Below are 18,879 nucleotides of genomic sequence, written 5' to 3'. Positions count from 1 at the left end.
AGGGAGTACCATATTCATGCGTGCTGGGGAGGGGGGAGTACCATATTCACGTGTGCTGGGGAGGAGAGTACCATATTCATGTGTGCTGGGGAGGGGGGGTGGGAGTACCATATTCATGTGTGCTGGGGATGGGGGGGGGGGGGGAGTACCATATTCATGTGTGCTGGGGAGGGGGGGGGGGTACCATATTCATGTGTGGTGGGGGGGAGTACCATATTCATGTGTGCTGGGGAGGGGGGGGGGAGAGTACCATATTCACGTGTGCTGGGATGGGGGAGTACCATATTCATGTGTGCTGCATTGTACCATGGAGGTCATTCAGAGTTGTTCGCTCGCAAGGCGATTTTAGCAGAGTTGCTCACGCTAAGCCGCCGCCTACTGGGAGTGAATCTTAGCATCTTAAAATTGCGAACGACGTATTCGCAATTTTGCGATTACAAACTTCTTAGCAGTTTCAGAGTAGCTTCAGACTTACTCGGCATCTGCGATCAGTTCAGTGCTTGTCGTTCCTGGTTTGACGTCACAAACACACCCAGCGTTCGCCCAGACACTCCCCCGTTTCTCCAGCCACTCCTGCGTTTTTTCCGGAAACGGTAGCGTTTTTTCCCACACGCCCATAAAACGGCCTGTTTCCGCCCAGAAACACCCATTTCCTGTCAATCACACTACGATCGCCTGAGCGAAGAAAAAGCCGTGAGTAAAAATCCTAACTTCATAGCAAATTTACTTGGCGCAGTCGCAGTGCGGACATTGCGCATGTGCACTAAGCGGAAAATCGCTGCGATGCGATGAAATTTACCGAGCGAACAACTCGGAATGAGGGCCCATATTCATGTGTGCTGGGGAGGATGGGGGAGTACCATATTCATGTGTGCTGGGGAAGGGGGGGGGGGGGGAGTACCATATTTATGTTTGCTGGGGAGGGGGGGGGGGGGAGTACCATATTCATGTGTGCTGGGGAGGGAGAGGGAGAGTACCATATTCATGCGTGCTGGGGAGGGGATGGGGGGGGAAGTACCATATTCATGTGTGCTGGGGAGGGGGGTGGGGAGTACCATATGCATGTGCGCTGGGGGAGGGGGGGGGGAGTACCATATTTATGTGTACCGGGGAAGGGGAAGTACCATATTTATGTGTGCTGGAGTAGGGGAAGTATCATATTCATGTGTGCTAGGGTGGGGGGGTGTCATAATAATATGTGCTGGGGTGAGGCAAATTAAGTGTGTGCTGTGGGCGGGGGCAGAAGTGGCATAGTAACAGTGTGTGCTGCAGGTTGGGTTTTCTGCTTTGAAAACCCAGCGGTGGGAGGAAAGAAAAAGGGAAATGTTCACCTGCTCTGGTGCTCGTTCCCCGCTACTGCATTCTCTGACCGTTGTAGTGTATAGGGAGAGGGATGCAGGGTAGCAGCGATGGTGTTGTTGTGCAGACAAAGAGGGTGCAGGGTAGTGGCAGTGTCATGTGTGGGGTGCAGGGTAGCAGCGGTAGTCTGTGTGTGCGGGGGGGGGGGGAATGAAGGGTAGCAGCAGTACTGTAATGTAGTTTGTGTGGGGAGATGGGTGCTGGGGAAGCGGCGGTAGTGTAATGTAGTGTGTGTGGGAAGAGGGGAGCTGGGTAGCAGCGGTAGTGTAATGTAGTGTGGGAAGAGGGGAGCTGGGTAGCAGCGGTAGTGTAATGTAGTGTGGGAAGAGGGGAGCTGGGTAGCAGCGGTAGTGTAATATAGTGTGTGTGGGAAGAGGGTGCAGGGTAGCAGAGGTAGTGTAATGTAGTGTGTGTGGGAAGAGGGGAGCTGGGTAGCAGCGGTAGTGTAATGTAGTGTATGTGAGAAGAGGGGAGCTGGGTAGTAGCGGTAGTGTAATGTAGTGTATGTGAGAAGAGGGGAGCTGGGTAGCAGCGGTAGTGTAGTGTGTGTGGGAAGAGGGGAGCTGGGTAGCAGCGGTAGTGTAATGTAGTGTGGGAAGAGGGGAGCTGGGTAGCAGCGGTAGTGTAATGTAGTGTGGGAAGAGGGGAGCTGGGTAGCAGCGTTAGTGTAATATAGTGTGTGTGGGAAGAGGGTGCAGGGTAGCAGAGGTAGTGTAATGTAGTGTGTGTGGGAAGAGGGGAGCTGGGTAGCAGCGGTAGTGTAATGTAGTGTATGTGAGAAGAGGGGAGCTGGGTAGTAGCGGTAGTGTAATGTAGTGTATGTGAGAAGAGGGGAGCTGGGTAGCAGCGGTAGTGTAGTGTGTGTGGGAAGAGGGGAGCTGGGTAGCAGCGGTAGTGTAATGTAGTGTGGGAAGAGGGGAGCTGGGTAGCAGCGGTAGTGTAATGTAGTGTGGGAAGAGGGGAGCTGGGTAGCAGCGTTAGTGTAATATAGTGTGTGTGGGAAGAGGGTGCAGGGTAGCAGAGGTAGTGTAATGTAGTGTGTGTGGGAAGAGGGGAGCTGGGTAGCAGAGGTAGTGTAATGTAGTGTATGTGAGAAGAGGGGAGCTGGGTAGTAGCGGTAGTGTAATGTAGTGTATGTGAGAAGAGGGGAGCTGGGTAGCAGCGGTAGTGTAGTGTGTGTGGGAAGAGGGGAGCTGGGTAGCAGCGGTAGTGTAATGTAGTGTGGGAAGAGGGGAGCTGGGTAGCAGCGGTAGTGTAATGTAGTGTGGGAAGAGGGGAGCTGGGTAGCAGCGTTAGTGTAATATAGTGTGTGTGGGAAGAGGGTGCAGGGTAGCAGAGGTAGTGTAATGTAGTGTGTGTGGGAAGAGGGGAGCTGGGTAGCAGCGGTAGTGTAATGTAGTGTATGTGAGAAGAGGGGAGCTGGGTAGTAGCGGTAGTGTAATGTAGTCTGTGTGGGAAGAGGGGAGCTGGGTAGCAGCGTTAGTGTAATATAGTGTGTGTGGGAAGAGGGTGCAGGGTAGCAGAGGTAGTGTAATGTAGTGTGTGTGGGAAGAGGGGAGCTGGGTAGCAGCGGTAGTGTAATGTAGTGTATGTGAGAAGAGGGGAGCTGGGTAGTAGCGGTAGTGTAATGTAGTCTGTGTGGGAAGAGGGGAGCTGGGTAGCAGCGGTAGTGTAGTGTGTGTGGGAAGAGGGGAGCTGGGTAGCAGCGGTAGTGTAATGTAGTGTGGGAAGAGGGGAGCTGGGTAGCAGCGGTAGTGTAATGTAGTGTGGGAAGAGGGGAGCTGGGTAGCAGCGTTAGTGTAATATAGTGTGTGTGGGAAGAGGGTGCAGGGTAGCAGAGGTAGTGTAATGTAGTGTGTGTGGGAAGAGGGGAGCTGGGTAGCAGCGGTAGTGTAATGTAGTGTATGTGAGAAGAGGGGAGCTGGGTAGTAGCGGTAGTGTAATGTAGTGTATGTGAGAAGAGGGGAGCTGGGTAGCAGCGGTAGTGTAGTGTGTGTGGGAAGAGGGGAGCTGGGTAGCAGCGGTAGTGTAATGTAGTGTGGGAAGAGGGGAGCTGGGTAGCAGCGGTAGTGTAATGTAGTGTGGGAAGAGGGGAGCTGGGTAGCAGCGTTAGTGTAATATAGTGTGTGTGGGAAGAGGGTGCAGGGTAGCAGAGGTAGTGTAATGTAGTGTGTGTGGGAAGAGGGGAGCTGGGTAGCAGCGGTAGTGTAATGTAGTGTATGTGAGAAGAGGGGAGCTGGGTAGTAGCGGTAGTGTAGTGTAGTGTATGTGAGAAGAGGGGAGCTGGGTAGCAGCGGTAGTGTAGTGTGTGTGGGAAGAGGGGAGCTGGGTAGCAGCGGTAGTGTAATGTAGTGTGGGAAGAGGGGAGCTGGGTAGCAGCGGTAGTGTAATGTAGTGTGGGAAGAGGGGAGCTGGGTAGCAGCGTTAGTGTAATATAGTGTGTGTGGGAAGAGGGTGCAGGGTAGCAGAGGTAGTGTAATGTAGTGTGTGTGGGAAGAGGGGAGCTGGGTAGCAGCGGTAGTGTAACGTAGTGTATGTGAGAAGAGGGGAGCTGGGTAGTAGCGGTAGTGTAATGTAGTCTGTGTGGGAAGAGGGGAGCTGGGTAGCAGCGGTAGTGTAATGTGTGTGATTGGCTGGTACTTTATCACCGTATGGGGGGTATTCAAATAGTGCCAAATTTTTCGACAGTCAGAAAATCAGAGCTTTTTGTCCATTTTTAAGTCTTATTTACATTGGACATATTCAATTAATTACCGATTTTTCGACTGTCGAAAAAATTTGGAACTGTCGGTGAACACATGGATTGGCGAATTACTTGCAGATCCACGTGTTTTTGTCGAAAACGCGTCCGTTTTCGACTATTTTCTGCAGATGCAGATTCGACTTCACGCCAGGCATCTCCTGCTGCATGGCGTATTGAGGAAAGATGTATGAGGACACATCTGTATATATTTTAAAACTTTTACTAATCTAAAAATGTGTTAGTGGCATACACAACATGCACCTACTGTAATTGCATTATATTAACTATCACAGTGCCTCATTTCCCTGCCAGAAAACACAGATCACTTTGACCTTTGAATCAATAAGGGATAGGATCACTTCATTAGAAAAAAAACATAGATGCAAACTCGTATCTCTGTGCTGTTATCTGAAACAAGTTACCTTATTCAAAATTACCTTATTCAAAATTTCTGCAGATAAATATAAAAATAATAATACTGATGTACTAAAAGCTGACCAATAACATGCCAGTATTGCTGAATGTTTTTTTTTTGTTTGTTTTTTTACAAAGGAGTTACAAGGGATAATAATAGAAAGTTGTTTATGATAGTATAGTTCCCCTAGAGCACATCATAAAGTACAAACTCAAAAGACAAAAGGGAATATAGATTTTGGCTTAACATAGCCTCCGATACTACTAAAGAGTCTGGCCGATTGCAGCAACAGACAAGAATCTTCCTTCATTGTTGTCAGACAAGTTGGCAATAACCCTGAGGAATGAATAGTGCATGCTGATTGTGAAGAGACCTATAATCCTTTGGGTCAATCTTTACTACCATCAGCCAAATCTGGATTGTTCAAATGTAGTAGATGTACCAGATGTAATAGCATGTTAACCTGAATATACGTCCAGAACACACATAAGAAAACTAAAGAGAATATGGTATTAACATTGTCTACCTTCATTGGATTTTGCCATATTTTTTAATTTGCTGTCTATGTAGACTAGTTTACGTAGACAATACTGTTCTTCAATCAGCGCAGCAAGTAACCTGAGAAATCTGTTGCCACTTTTTTCAATATGGCACATTAGGTCTCCAGTCTTTGTTGTATTGTGACTGATAATATATAGCTCTCCAGAAAGGGGGCAACAGATTATATTTGTGCAATGAAAATATTGGTGTATCAACTAACTAAACACAATGTCGCCACAGGGTCTCAATAAGGAGGACTGCGTGACCTGCTTTCATGACATCCTTAGTTGTCTCTACTGTTGAATAAGAATACTTTATTGTCATTAACAAGACAAGACAAATGAAATGTCAATGAAATTTTCCAATAAACATCCTGCACAATAAAACAGACATTAAAACAAGTCTTACTTATAAATTATCTCATTTCGTTAAGCCGTTTAGTGCACGTATAGCTGTTTGAAAAAACAATTAAGCATACGTTTTGTATGAGTACGTACACTTCTAAAGCGTTTTGTGATGGTAATCTCTCAAAAACTGAGTAATTTGGATGACTAGAATCTGCCAATATGTTTCTAGCTCTTTTTATTGATCTGTTTGTGACAATTCTTGGGAAACGGACTGTGAATGCTGCAGTATATTGTTGGTTTACTCTTATTAATATTTTATCTGCTTACTAAAATGTATTACAGGTTGAGTATCCCTTATCCAAAATGCTTGGGACCAGAGGTATTTTGGATATCGGATTTTTCCGTATTTTGGAATAATTGCATACCATAATGAGATATCATGGTGATGGGACCTAAATCTAAGCACAGAATGCATTTATGTTTCATATACACCTTATACACACAGCCTGAAGGTCATTTTAGCCAATATTTTTTATAACTTTGTACATTAAACAAAGTGTGTCTACATTCACACAATTCATTTATGTTTCATATACACCTTATACACACAGCCTGAAGGTCATTTAACACAATATTTTTAATAGCTTTGTGTATTAAACAAAGTTTGTGTACATTGAGCCATCAGAAAACAAAGGTTTCACTATCTCACTCTTACACAAAAAAGTCCGTATTTCGGAATATTCCGTATTTCGGAATATTTGGATATGGGATACTCAACCTGTATTGCCATTGTATCTGGCATGGGATTACAAATGCCACTTGGTTCTTTATGAAGATTTTATCTAAGGTCTATTATACTTTTTATTGTTCTTGATGCCGTCCTCCATGGGGTTCGAATACAGAGATCTAAACATGGGAGAGGGTTAAGGGAGGGCAGGGAAGGTAAAAGTATACAATTGCTAGTTGTAATTAAAAAAAATAATGAAATACAATATAGGGAGAGTTTTTTTTTAAAGCATATTCTGCCATCAGTTCATTCAACACACACTATTGTTATGCTACTAGTTATTATGAGGGGAACCTCCAAAATATTCATTATATACCCTTCCTAGTGGGTGGATTATCAGGGGGAGGGGGCATGGGGAAAGAAAAAAGTAAGGGGGTAAAGCCATAGCCCAAGACACAGTGCTAATCATTTTACTTTATGCATCAGAAACTATTATACCACGAGTGCCCTACATTTTATTTTTGCACTACTCAACAATGCATTTTGATTTTAAGCTTTGTGGATATTTATGTTGTTGTACTAGTGTTGCTTAACAACTTTGCTATATAAGCCAGTAAGGCCTGTTATATACTTTTAGCTATTTTATATTTTAATTCCCTGTTTGCATTACACACATTACCTAGAAATGAAGCATAAATACAGTGGTCTGATGCTATGTTTTAAGTAAAATAACCTTCATTTGCAAAAATAAGCATAAAGTATATTTGCCGGTGAGGAGACTTGAATACATCTCCGTTACAAATGACACCCTTGGGCCATGAGCTGAAGATGAGAGAGACAGGGAGAGGTCGCTGATGGGTGGCTCAGGACCTGGCGCCAGTGTGTAGATCCTTTAAACGTAAATAATATTATGGGTTTTTTTCTCCAATAAACCCAATTAAATACACATACCTTAGCATTAGGAGGAACAAAAAGTACTTACTTTTACAGAACTCGTCAGCTGTGGACCAGCTTTTGTCTAAGCAAGTTATATTATTTTTTGTATAAGGAACAAGTTCATATTCGTGTTTGCACTTGTACTGCACAGTCGTGCCACTGAAATAATTGGGTAGGTGAGCAGAGCTTTCATCAAGTTCTGCATAAGGAAGATCGGGAGGAGAAACACACACAGCTGAAAAAGAAACATATATTAGTAAGAAAAATTCAATACAGAATAATTGGTAAAACACAGATTTTTTTTTTATATATTCATTTTTTTTTTATATTTACAAAGATAACAATTTATATCCACAACATGCACTTGTCATGGGAATAAATGTAGTCTCTACTGTAAACCAGAATGATGTTAGAATGATATTGAGGCACTAGTCCCTTTATAAAATGTCCAAGACTGATGGACCTGTCACATTAATACAGGTGAGAAACTCTGAGCTGCCTTCTGATACCACTGAATGGAATGCATCATATTTCTACTCCTAGCCACTCAGAATGGTGTAGCTCTACACACTAGACGATATATTGGATGTTTTGTCATTTTGGCCGAAGTGGAACAACAAATCGTCCATGCCATCTAGTGTGCACTACTGCGCGCTTCTATGCGTCGCGCCTACCATTTTATCTGCCTGCACTGCACTGCAGGCAGATCAGAAGATATATTTAATGACAGCATGCTCCTGGATGTGGCCACTGAACGATATATCGCATGATCTCGCAATACATCGTTCAGTGTGTGCAGCCGACCGACATATTATGCCGTCAGTCAGGCCATCGGCCACGATCCTGGATTATCTAGTGTGTACCCAGCATTAGTTGCAGCTCAAGGAACAAAGACATTGGATTGTTACAAACCAGGGGAAGGTCATATATCTGTCACCACTCACTCAACAGAAATGAAACCTTTCAAACATCTCTTGTAGCCAGTAAAACGCCTTTCGATTATTGTGTTAGGACGTTTTCTTTACTGGTCACTAGAATTTGTGTTCGGGTTTGAATACATGGGCAGGTATTTTTTTTTAGGTCTTCTATATCTTGCCTAGACTTCAACGGTTTTCTTTAACTTACAGTTATATACTTTTTTCACATTTTTTTTGTTAATTTTCACGAATAAGCCTACAAAACATTTTGTAATATTTTGAATATTGGAGTACACAAAATAAAGTTTACATGTACATTTTTTCACAATAACCTGCATGTATTCATATATCATTAAGAATCAGGCAAAACTAATATAATGTATCTCCATTCATCCGTAAAAGATTTAGGGGTCTATTTACTAAGCCTTGAATGGAGATAAAATGGACAGTGATAAAGTACCAGCCAGTCAGCTCCTAACTGCCATGTTACAGGCTGGGTTTGAAAAATGACAGTTAGGAGCTGACTGGCTGGTACTTTATCACTGTCCATTTTATCTCCATTCAAGGCTTAGTAAATAGATCCCATAATTACTCTTGAAACTAAAGAGTTTAAACGGAAAATCTATTAAATGTAACTCCGACATAAGAGAATAAAATAAAAACAACAACACCACATAACACTAGGATGAGACACAGAAGGTAAAGTAATGGTATCTACACACGGTGAGATCTGTGCTAGGAGCGATTTGAGCCTATACCAGAGGCAGAACTCTGGGAGGCAACGGAGTCATCTGCCGCCGGGCTCCTGCTCTGAAAGGGGGCACCTCTCCTCCCATTCTGTGAGACCATTGAATTAAGTTAATTGATAGCTGCAGCTGTCTTATCAGTGGCCAACTTCCTCATTGGTCCCTGCACCTTACAAATCACACCCTCTTTATTATACACATTTTACAAGTGTCACACCCAGAATTAGAAACCACAACCTATTACACTGGAAGCAGACACTTTACTGATGAAGCTGTTTGCTCTTGTATACAAAATATGAGAATTTTAACTATATGAAGATACTTCTCTGACAATTACACGTAACTTTATATAGTTAGCATTCTCATGCTTCCTCTACAGGAGCAAATAGCTCCATAAGTAAAGTGTCTGCTGTTAGTGTAACAGGTCATGGGTTCTAATCCTGGGTATGACTGCTAAGAAATGTGTGATTTAAAATAAAAGACAATTAAATGTATAAATACAGTATATACATTTTTTTTCAGAACACTCCACACACACACACACACACACACACACACACACACACACACACACACACACACACACACACACACACACACATACATACATATATCTTGATATAGGAAATAGGGGGGCCTATACAATGTGTTCTATGCCATTTGGACTAAGTGGTATGCGATTTGAACTACATGTGATTTGAAGTACACCTGATTTTGACTACACTACAATATGTAATGTATGCGATGTAGTACAAAAATACCTGACTGCATAGACTATTTTGCCTTGAGATATTGACTATAAAGTATATAAGATAAATATTATTGTACTTTAGGAACGTAAGAGGAATATAGAAAAGATCTAGCTTATCTCAGATCGTTATGTATCAGATGAAATACGCCTAAGTAAATTCCAATCTGTATTCTCATGTAGTTTTAGTATATGGTTCTGCACAGATGCCTCTAAAGGATTAATATAAGGTTCCCATCTTTGGTAAATGTTGTCTACTCCTTTATTAATATCAGGCATAGTTGAACATCTATCATAATATAAAATTTGTAACATGTTTTGTTTTACTTCAGAAAGGGAAGGAGAGGCTTTATGTACCCAATGTGTAAGAATAATTGCCTTTGCAACTGTGATATGTACAGTAATAAGATAAAGTTGTGTTTTTTATCTGGTCCTAGATTCCAGTTCTTATAGTTGTTACAAATACAGGCTTATGGATCCGGATTTAATCAAAGTGAAAATATAGTTTTAATGAAAAAAAATACCTTACACCAAAATCTTTTGATTTTGCCACACTCACAGATACAATGAAAGAATGTAGCGTTAGACATATGACATTTCTGGCAAAGGCCAAATTCTGATAATACCATATGCTTTCGCTGAGTCAGAGATATATATGCTCTATTAACAGTACATATATGAACTTCCTGTAGATAAGAAGATTGTAAATGTTTAAGAGTAGAATCGTGATGGGCAAGTAAATCTGAGATAGTGGATATAGAAGGAATGTCTATTGTCCACACATTAAGTAATGAGGTCCAATGAGCATCTGAGTGATTTACTGATAAATGTATATAAAGCATTCTAAGCTTATATGGAATTGAAGAAATCAATTTAAGAAATGAATATAATGAGTTAGGATTTGTTTCAGCTTCTGGAGACTTGGGAAAAGAAGATATATAGGGCGGTATTTAATTCTTTTTACCCCCTTCCACACCCATTCTGTTTCTGCCCTTCGGGGGCGTGGTATCATCATTTGAGCTTGCTACCCCCGGAGTAGCGAGGCTCCTAGCCTTTTACACAGCTAAACCTGATTACTATGGGCGTGATATGTGCGATAACGGGGATCATTTTAGAAAGGAGAATGGGCGCGATATATCATTTGAATACCGCCCACAGTGTCTGGTTTGGAGGTAACATACAGAAATGTTGCCTCGATAATGAGTATAATTGCTGTATCTTTTCTTACAATTTCCCACCTGGATCAAACACCTTGGCAATGGATGGCAGGCCTTTCTCCTTCTATTGGAAATAGTTGTTATTTGTTATTTATTAAAGGTGGAAAAGCTGGATTTCCCCATAATGGGACATTTGGAGAAAAAAGTGGATTACTTTGCAATTTACGATTAATACCGATCCATGTATCTTTAAAAAGTATATTGTTTACTATAAAAGATGGAATATCTTCTGGTTTAGAATGTAATAACACACTAGGGGAGTAAAGGTCTAATAGGGCCATGTCTAATTGATAATCGGTGTAAGAACTAGTTTCCAATAACCAATCACTGACATAATGAAAAAAGATTGAGAGAGAATAAGATGCTAGATGGGGAAAGCCAAGGCCACCTTTACAACATGGTGCTTTAATTTTACTCAGTGCCAAACAAGGTCTCACCTTGCCAAACAAACCATGAAAAACAGTTAGTAATATGCTTAATATCTTGTCTGGTACGCCTTATTGGTAACATTTGCATAAAATAAAAAATCTTAGGGAATACTATATTTTGAATCAACGCTAGGCAGCCTAACAGAGATAGAGACAGGAACCTCCAACCATCTAGTATGTTAGTAATTTTGTTAATTACTGGGTAAAATTAGCCATATACAGTTGAGATATATCAGCTGTAATACAGACACCAACATATTTAAGAGATTTATGTGATATATGGAAGGATCGCAAAATCGATAAGGAATTATAATATGTAGCTGAGCCACTGATAGGGACAATCTCTAATTTATCCAAATTGACCTTATATCCTGATACAGACCCAAAAGAAGATATAATATCAAGTACAGCTGGTAATGAGATATCAGGATTTGAGAGAAAAAGAAACGTCATCACCAAAGAGTGCGACTTTTAATAACATTTTGTTAACTTGAATTCCCTCCACCCGTGGCGAAGCCCGTAACTTTATAGCTAATGATTCTGTAGCTAAAGTGGGGATCGTGGACATCCCTGCCTCATACCCCGGCCTATAGCAAAAGGGGATGAAATATACCTATTACAAGATATTTGTGAGTATGGATTAGTATAAAGAGTTTTCAAAAAGTCAATAAATAAAGTTGGAAAGCCAAAATGCTTGAAGTGTAGTATATATTGGTAATTCCATTTCACAAGATCAAATGCCTTTTCGGCGTCAAATGAAACTATCATCTGCGGAGTGGACAATTAGCTGTATGGGATTATTGAATAGCAGCCAAAACTCTGCTAACATTTACCACTGAGTGTCTCCCTGATATAAAGCCTGATTTATCATTGTGGTAAAATAATGTTTTAGTCTATCTGCATATATTTTTGTTAATATTTTATAATCTAAATTTAATAAAGAGATTGGATCCTGGGAGTGTAAGATCTCTTCCTGGTTTCGGGAGTATTTCTATGATTGCTGAATTAAAATAAAGTGTAATTGGTTTGGTTTTGATCATTTGATTGTAAAATTAAACTAATGTTTCTCCTACACGTGGTAAGAGTATTTTGTAAAATCCGTCTGATAGGCCATCAGGGCCCGGGAGGTTTTAGCTGCTGAATAATTTTTAGCTAATTCTTCTGGTATTTGTGGCAGATGGGGGGTACTCCATGTATTAAAAAGCCCATCAGAGCTAGAGGTAGGACTTAATGTATCCGAATAAAGTGTAGTATAGCAGCTTTTTATAATGTCAGTGATTTGGCCACCAATCATCAGGTCATAATGGATGTACTATCATCTGTGATTGCATGCCACGTAATAATTTAGTCAATCATTTTTCACTTTTATTACCAAACTTGTGAAATTTATAATTTATAGAAAATACATATCGTTCGCTTCTACTTTTAAGATATTCTTCAAAGTCAGTTTTGGCAGTGAGGTACGCTGCTTTAGAGGATGGAGTCGGTTTAGCCTTAAATAGTTGAAAAGAATCTGAAACCTTAATCAGAAGTACCAAATAAGCCTTAGTCAACTTTTTATTTTCCATTGAAACATAAGAAATAATGACCCCACACAATACTGCTTTGCCCTTTTGACAAAATAAGGAAGGATCAGACTCTTCATGGGATAGATTTCCATGCTTACAGCCCATCCAAGCCGCATCTATTTTATTTCTAAAAGAGATGGATTGTGATAAATGAGTCTACAGTGTCATCCACACCAAGGCGTGATCTGAAAGAGCTATAGGTTCAATACAAACATCCAATACTTTGGGGGAAGTGAGGGTGAGATAATAAAATCTATTTGCGACAGAGTTTGATGTGCTGCTGACAAACAAGTGTAATCTTTTTCTGTTGGATAAATAGCTCTCCAGACATCAATCAATTGTAACCTCTTGGCCAAAGTAGGAACTCCTAATTTAGAGATCTACCTAGCGTGGGAGAGGAGATAAGATTAAAGACTCCACATATTATCAATAAGTTTGACCTATGAATTGTTTTTTTCAATAAATGCATGAAAAAAGATTTTCTATAAATATTCGGCGCTTACACATTGCATATGACATCCTTAGAATTTATCAAGATTTCTGCAATAACATAGCGACCTTCAGGGTCAACATCTACCAATGATATCGACAAAGAACGCTAAGCTAAAATAACAGCCCGTCAGGATTTAGAGTTAAAGGGAGCTGCCACTATTAAGGTTCTATTAAGCATTTGTAACTTTTTTGTTTCTGAGGCCATTAAATGAGTTTCCTGGTGGCAAACCAGGTCAATGTTCTGCTCAGAGAGATACATAAGTACGTTACGTCTTTTGGCCGGAGAATAAACTCCACCTATATTCCATGTACCTAATTGCTAGGGCCATTATTATTATAATCTTCCTCCATTGATGACAGACAAGTTAGCAATAACCTTGAGGAATAAATAGCGCATGCTGATTGTGAAGAGACCTATAACCCTTTGGGTCAATCTTTGCTACCATCAGCCAAATCTGGGTGATTCAAATGTAGTAGATGTAACAGATGTTATAGCATGTTAATAGGTGGGGGGGATTTAAAGAAATCGAAACATGGGAGAGGGTTAAGGGAGGGCAGAAAAGGTAAAAGTAAACAAATGTTAGTTACTCTATAATAAAGACAGTTAAGACACAAATGAAATACATTATAGGGAGAAACAGTTTGATATAATATTCTGTCATCTTTTCATTGAACACACACTAGTGTTATCAGAGTCATAACTAGACTTTTTGGTGCCCTTGTGCCAGAAAGAGAATTGATGCCTCCCCCTTTTTTCCAACGGGAACATAAGACACATGCCTTGTGGGGAAGGGGCATGACAAACCTGACCCCATGCTATGATGCCCCTTCCCACATTTTGTTTATATAAACACACAAATCTACAGGACACTTAATTGGTGCACTTAACTTGAGAGCTTACTCTTATTTAGTTACAATACCATTTATTAAATAACACATATCAATATACGGTCATACCCAGAATTCAAGCCCCTGTTGCATTCCAGACAAACACCCTACTCATTTGTCTGATTCCTCACAATATGAACCTACTTGTACTTTGTAAAAAAAGAATCAGCATTGCAATTGAGCAGATCTACGTAGTGTGCAGCCACACAACCAATCCTTTGCAGCCACACACTACGTAGATCTTCTCATAGTGTGCAATGTTGATAATTTTTTCACAAAGTACAAGGTAAGCTTCAAATAGTTAGAATTCTCAAGCTTAGAATCCGCTAGCTTTCTATGCAAAGGCAGATAGCTCAATCAATAGTGTCTGACTGTAATCCCAGGGTGAGTCAACATCTTGAAATGTAATATAGAACCGTGTGACTGAATAACAAAGAGCTATCAATTTAAATTCACGAATGTTGAATAGGAATTACCGACGGAAGGGATGGGTGTAGGAGACATTGGGGGTCAAGAGATGCTGGGCTTCAAAAAGGGGGGAAGCTGCAAGTGAAAGTGATTACAACTGATAATTGACAAGTGCCGGCAACAGCGCCCCCCTACCCTGCAGCGCTCTGTGCAGTGCACACTCCACACACACCTAGTTACAGCCCTGATTGTTATGCTACTAGTTCTTATAAGGGGAACCACCAAAATATTATTATATACCCTTCCCTGTGGGTGGATTATCAGGGGGAGGGGGCATGGGGAAAGAAAAAGGGTAAGGGGGTACAGCCATAGCCCAAGACACAGTGCTTAACATTTAACATTATGCATCAGAAACTGATATACCACGAGTGCTCTACATTTTATCTTTGCAATACTCAACAATGCATTTTGATTTTAAACTTTGTAGCGTTGTCAGACCCATGATTGGATATTTCTGTTGTACTAGTGTTGCTTAACAACTTTTTTATATAAGGTCTGTTATACAATTTTAGCTATTTTATATTTTAATTCCCTGTTTGCATTACACACATTACCTAGAAATGAAGTGTAACTGTAAACACATAGGTCTGATACTAAGTTTTAAGTAAAAATAGGATTTTAATTACCTACCGGTAAATCCTTTTCTCGTAGTCCGTAGAGGATGCTGGGGTCCATATTAGTACCATGGGGTATAGACGGGTCCACCAGGAGCCATTGGCACTTTAAGAGTTTAATAGTGTGGGCTGGCTCCTCCCTCTATGCTCCTTCTACCAGATAGTGGCGAGATTCATACCAGCTCACACAACAGGCAAATCCAGCCAACATGCCGGAAAACTCAGCAACAGCTGAAACAGTGCTGAAACAGCAAATAACACAGAACTTACCTAGGAACCAGGCAGTACTGAACTATATAACCAATGCAGGAAAACAAAGCGCTGGGCGGGCACCCAGCATCCTCTACAGAGTACGAGAAAAGGATTTACCAGTAGGTAATTAAAATACTATTTTCTCTTATGTCCTAGAGCAGGCATGTCCAAACTGTGGCCCTCCAGCTGTTGAGAAACTACATATCCCAGCATGCCCTGACACAGTTTTGCTGTCAGAGAATGCTAAAGCTGTGTCAGGGCATGCTGGGATGTGTAGTTTCTCAACAGCTGGAGGGCCGCAGTTTAGACATGCCTGTCCTAGAGGATGCTGGGTTCCATATTAGTACCATGGGGATGTACAAAAGCTCCCAGTACGGGAGGGAGAGCGCGGAGGCTCCTGCAAAACTGCAGACCAAACTTGAGGTCATCAGAGGCCAAAGTATCGAACTTATAAAACTTAGCAAACGTGTTCGACCCAGATCAAGTAGCTGCTTGGCAAAGCTGTATAGTCGAGACACCCTGGGCAACCGCCCAGGAAGAGCCCACCTTACGAGTAGAGTGGGCCTTTACAGATTTTGGACATGGCAATCCTGCCGTGGAATATGCATGCTGGATGGTGAACCTGATCCAGCGTGAAATTGACTGCTTATAAGCAGGACACCCAATTTCTCTGACGTCCTAAGTGGATGCTGGTACTCCGTAAGGACCATGGGGAATAGCGGCTCCGCAGGAGACTGGGCACAATTAAAGAAAGCTTTAGGACTACCTGGTGTGCACTGGCTCCTCCCTCTATGACCCTCCTCCAGACCTCAGTTAGAATCTTGTGCCCGGCTGAGCTGGATGCACACTAGGGGCTCTCCTAAGCTCCTAGAAAAGAAAGTATATTTTAGGTTTTTTTATTTTCAGTGAGATCTGCTGGCAACAGACTCACTGCTACGAGGGACTAAGGGGAGAAGAAGCGAACCTACCTGCTTGCAGCTAGCTTGGGCTTCTTAGGCTACTGGACACCATTAGCTCCAGAGGGATCGAACACAGGGCCCGACCTCGATCGTCCGGTCCCGGAGCCGCGCCGCCGTCCCCCTTACAGAGCCAGAAGCAAGAAGATGGTCCTGAAAATCGGCGGCAGAAGACTTCGGTCTTCAACAAGGTGGCGCACAGCACTGCAGCTGTGCGCCATTGCTCCTCATGCACACCTCACACTCCGGTCACTGATGGGTGCAGGGCGCTGGGGGGGGGCGCCCTGAGCAGCAATATTAACACCTTGGCTGGCAAAAAAATCACAATATATAGTCCTAGAGGCTATATATGTGAGAAATACCCCTGCCAGAGATCCATAAAAAAGCGTGAGAAGTCCGCCGAAAAAGGGGCGGGGCTATCTCCCTCAGCACACTGGCGCCATTTTCCCTCACAGCTCCGCTGGAAGGATCGCTCCCAGGCTCTCCCCTGCAGTTTCCAGACTACATAGGGTAAAAAAGAGAGGGGGGGCACTAAATTTAGGCGCAATATTGTGTATACAAGCAGCTATTGGGAAAATCACTCCGTTACAGTGTTAATCCCTGTGTATATATAGCTCTCTGGTGTGTGCTGGCATACTCTCTCTCTGTCTCCCCAAAGAGCTTTGTGGGGTCCTGTCCTCAGTCAGAGCATTCCCTGTGTGTGTGCGGTGTGTCGGTACGGCTGTGTCGACATGTTTGATGAGGAGGCCTATGTGGAGGCGGAGCAGATTCCGATAAATGTGATGTCACCCCATGCAGGGCCGACACCTGAGTGGATGGATAGGTGGAAGGTATTAACCGACAGTGTCAACTCCTTACATAAAAGGCTGGATGACGTAACAGCTGTGGGACAGCCGGCTTCTAAGCCCGCGCCTGCCCAGGCGTCTCAAAGGCCATCAGGGGCTCAAAAACGCCCGCTACCTCAGATGGCAGACACAGATGTCGACACGGAGTCTGACTCCAGTGTCGACGAGGTCGAGACATATACACAATCCACTAGGTACATCCGTTGCATGATCTCGGCAATGAAAAATGTGTTACACATTTCTGACATTAACCCAAGTACCACAAAAAAGGGGTTTTATGTTTGGGGAGAAAAAGCAGCCAGTGTTTTGTTCCCCCATCAGATGAGTGAATGAAGTGTGTGAAGAAGCGTGGGTTCCCCCGATAAGAAACTGGTAATTTCTAAAAAGTTACTGATGGCGTACCCTTTCCCGCCAGAGGATAGGTCACGTTGGGAGATATCCCCTAGGGTGGATAAGGCGCTCACACGTTTGTCAAAAAAGGTGGCACTGCCGTCTTAGGATACGGCCACTTTGAAGGAGCCTGCTGATAAAAAGCAGGAGGCTATCCTGAAGTCTGTATATACACACTCAGGTACTATATTGAGACCTCAGCATGGATAGTGCTGCTACAGCGTGGTCTATTACCCTGTCAGGACAGGGATACTATTTTGCTAACCATAGAGCATATTAAAGACGTCGTCTTATATATGAGGGATGCACAGAGGGATATTTGTCGGCTGGCATCCAGAATTAATGCAATGTCCATTCTGCCAGGAGGGTATTAGGGACCCAGCAGTGGACAGGCGATGCTGACTTTAGAAGGCACATGAAGATTCTGCCTTATAAGGGTGAGGAATTGTTTGGGGATGGTCTCTGGGACCTCGTATCCACAGCAACAGCTGGGAAAGAAACAATTTTACCTCAGGTTTCCTCACAGCCTAAGAAAGCACCGTATTATCAGGTACAGTCCTTTCGGCTTCAGAAAAGCAAGCGGGTCAAAGGCGCTTCCTTTCTGCACAGAGACAAGGGAAGAGGGAAAAAGCTGCACCAGACAGCCAGTTCCCAGGATCAAAAATCTTCCCCCGCTTCCTCTGAGTCCACCCCATGACGCTGGGGCTCCACAGGTGGAGCCAGGTGCGGTGAGGGCGCGTCTCGGGAACTTCAGCGACCAGTGGGCTCGCTCACAGGTGGATCCCTGGGTTCTGCAAGTAGTATCACTGGGATACAAGCTGGAGTTCGAGGCGACTCCCCCTCGCCGTTACCTCAAATCAGCCTTGCCTGCTGCCCTCGAGGGGAGGTAGTACTGGCGGCAATTCACAAGCTGTACTCCAGCAGGTGATAATCAAGGTACCACTCCTTCAACAAGGCCGGGGTTACTATTCCACAATGGTTGTGGTACCGAAACCAGACGGTTCGGTGAGACCCATTCTAAAATTGAAATCCTTGAACACTTATATACGAAGGTTCAAGTTCAAAATGGAATCGCTCAGGGCGGTTATTGCAAGCCTGGACAAAGGGGATTACATGGTATCACTGGACATCAAGGATGCTTACCTGCATGTCCCCATTTACCCTCCTCACCAGGAGTACCTCAAAATTGTGGAACAGGACTGTCATTACCAATTCCAGACGTTGCCGTTGGTCTGTCCCCGGCACCGAGGGTATTTACCAAGGTAATGGCCGAAATGATGATA

General features: G+C 42.8%; 1 protein-coding gene across 3 annotated transcripts in view; it reads right to left on the bottom strand.

Moving 5' to 3' along the window:
* Positions 1-18,879, bottom strand: part of LOC135045595 (complement decay-accelerating factor-like) — a 449,130-nt gene that overhangs the window by 74,226 nt on the left and 356,025 nt on the right. For all 3 annotated transcript variants that reach the window (XM_063955314.1, XM_063955312.1, XM_063955313.1), the window contains one exon: positions 7,114-7,302. In XM_063955314.1, coding sequence (XP_063811384.1) covers positions 7,114-7,302 — 189 coding nt within the window. The remainder of the gene's footprint in view (positions 1-7,113; positions 7,303-18,879) is intronic.

This window comes from Pseudophryne corroboree, chromosome 2, assembly GCF_028390025.1.
Source record: "Pseudophryne corroboree isolate aPseCor3 chromosome 2, aPseCor3.hap2, whole genome shotgun sequence".
NCBI lineage: Eukaryota > Metazoa > Chordata > Amphibia > Anura > Myobatrachidae > Pseudophryne > Pseudophryne corroboree.
The sequence above is the reverse complement of the archived record's forward strand: the minus strand, read 5'-3'. Positions and strand labels throughout refer to the sequence as shown.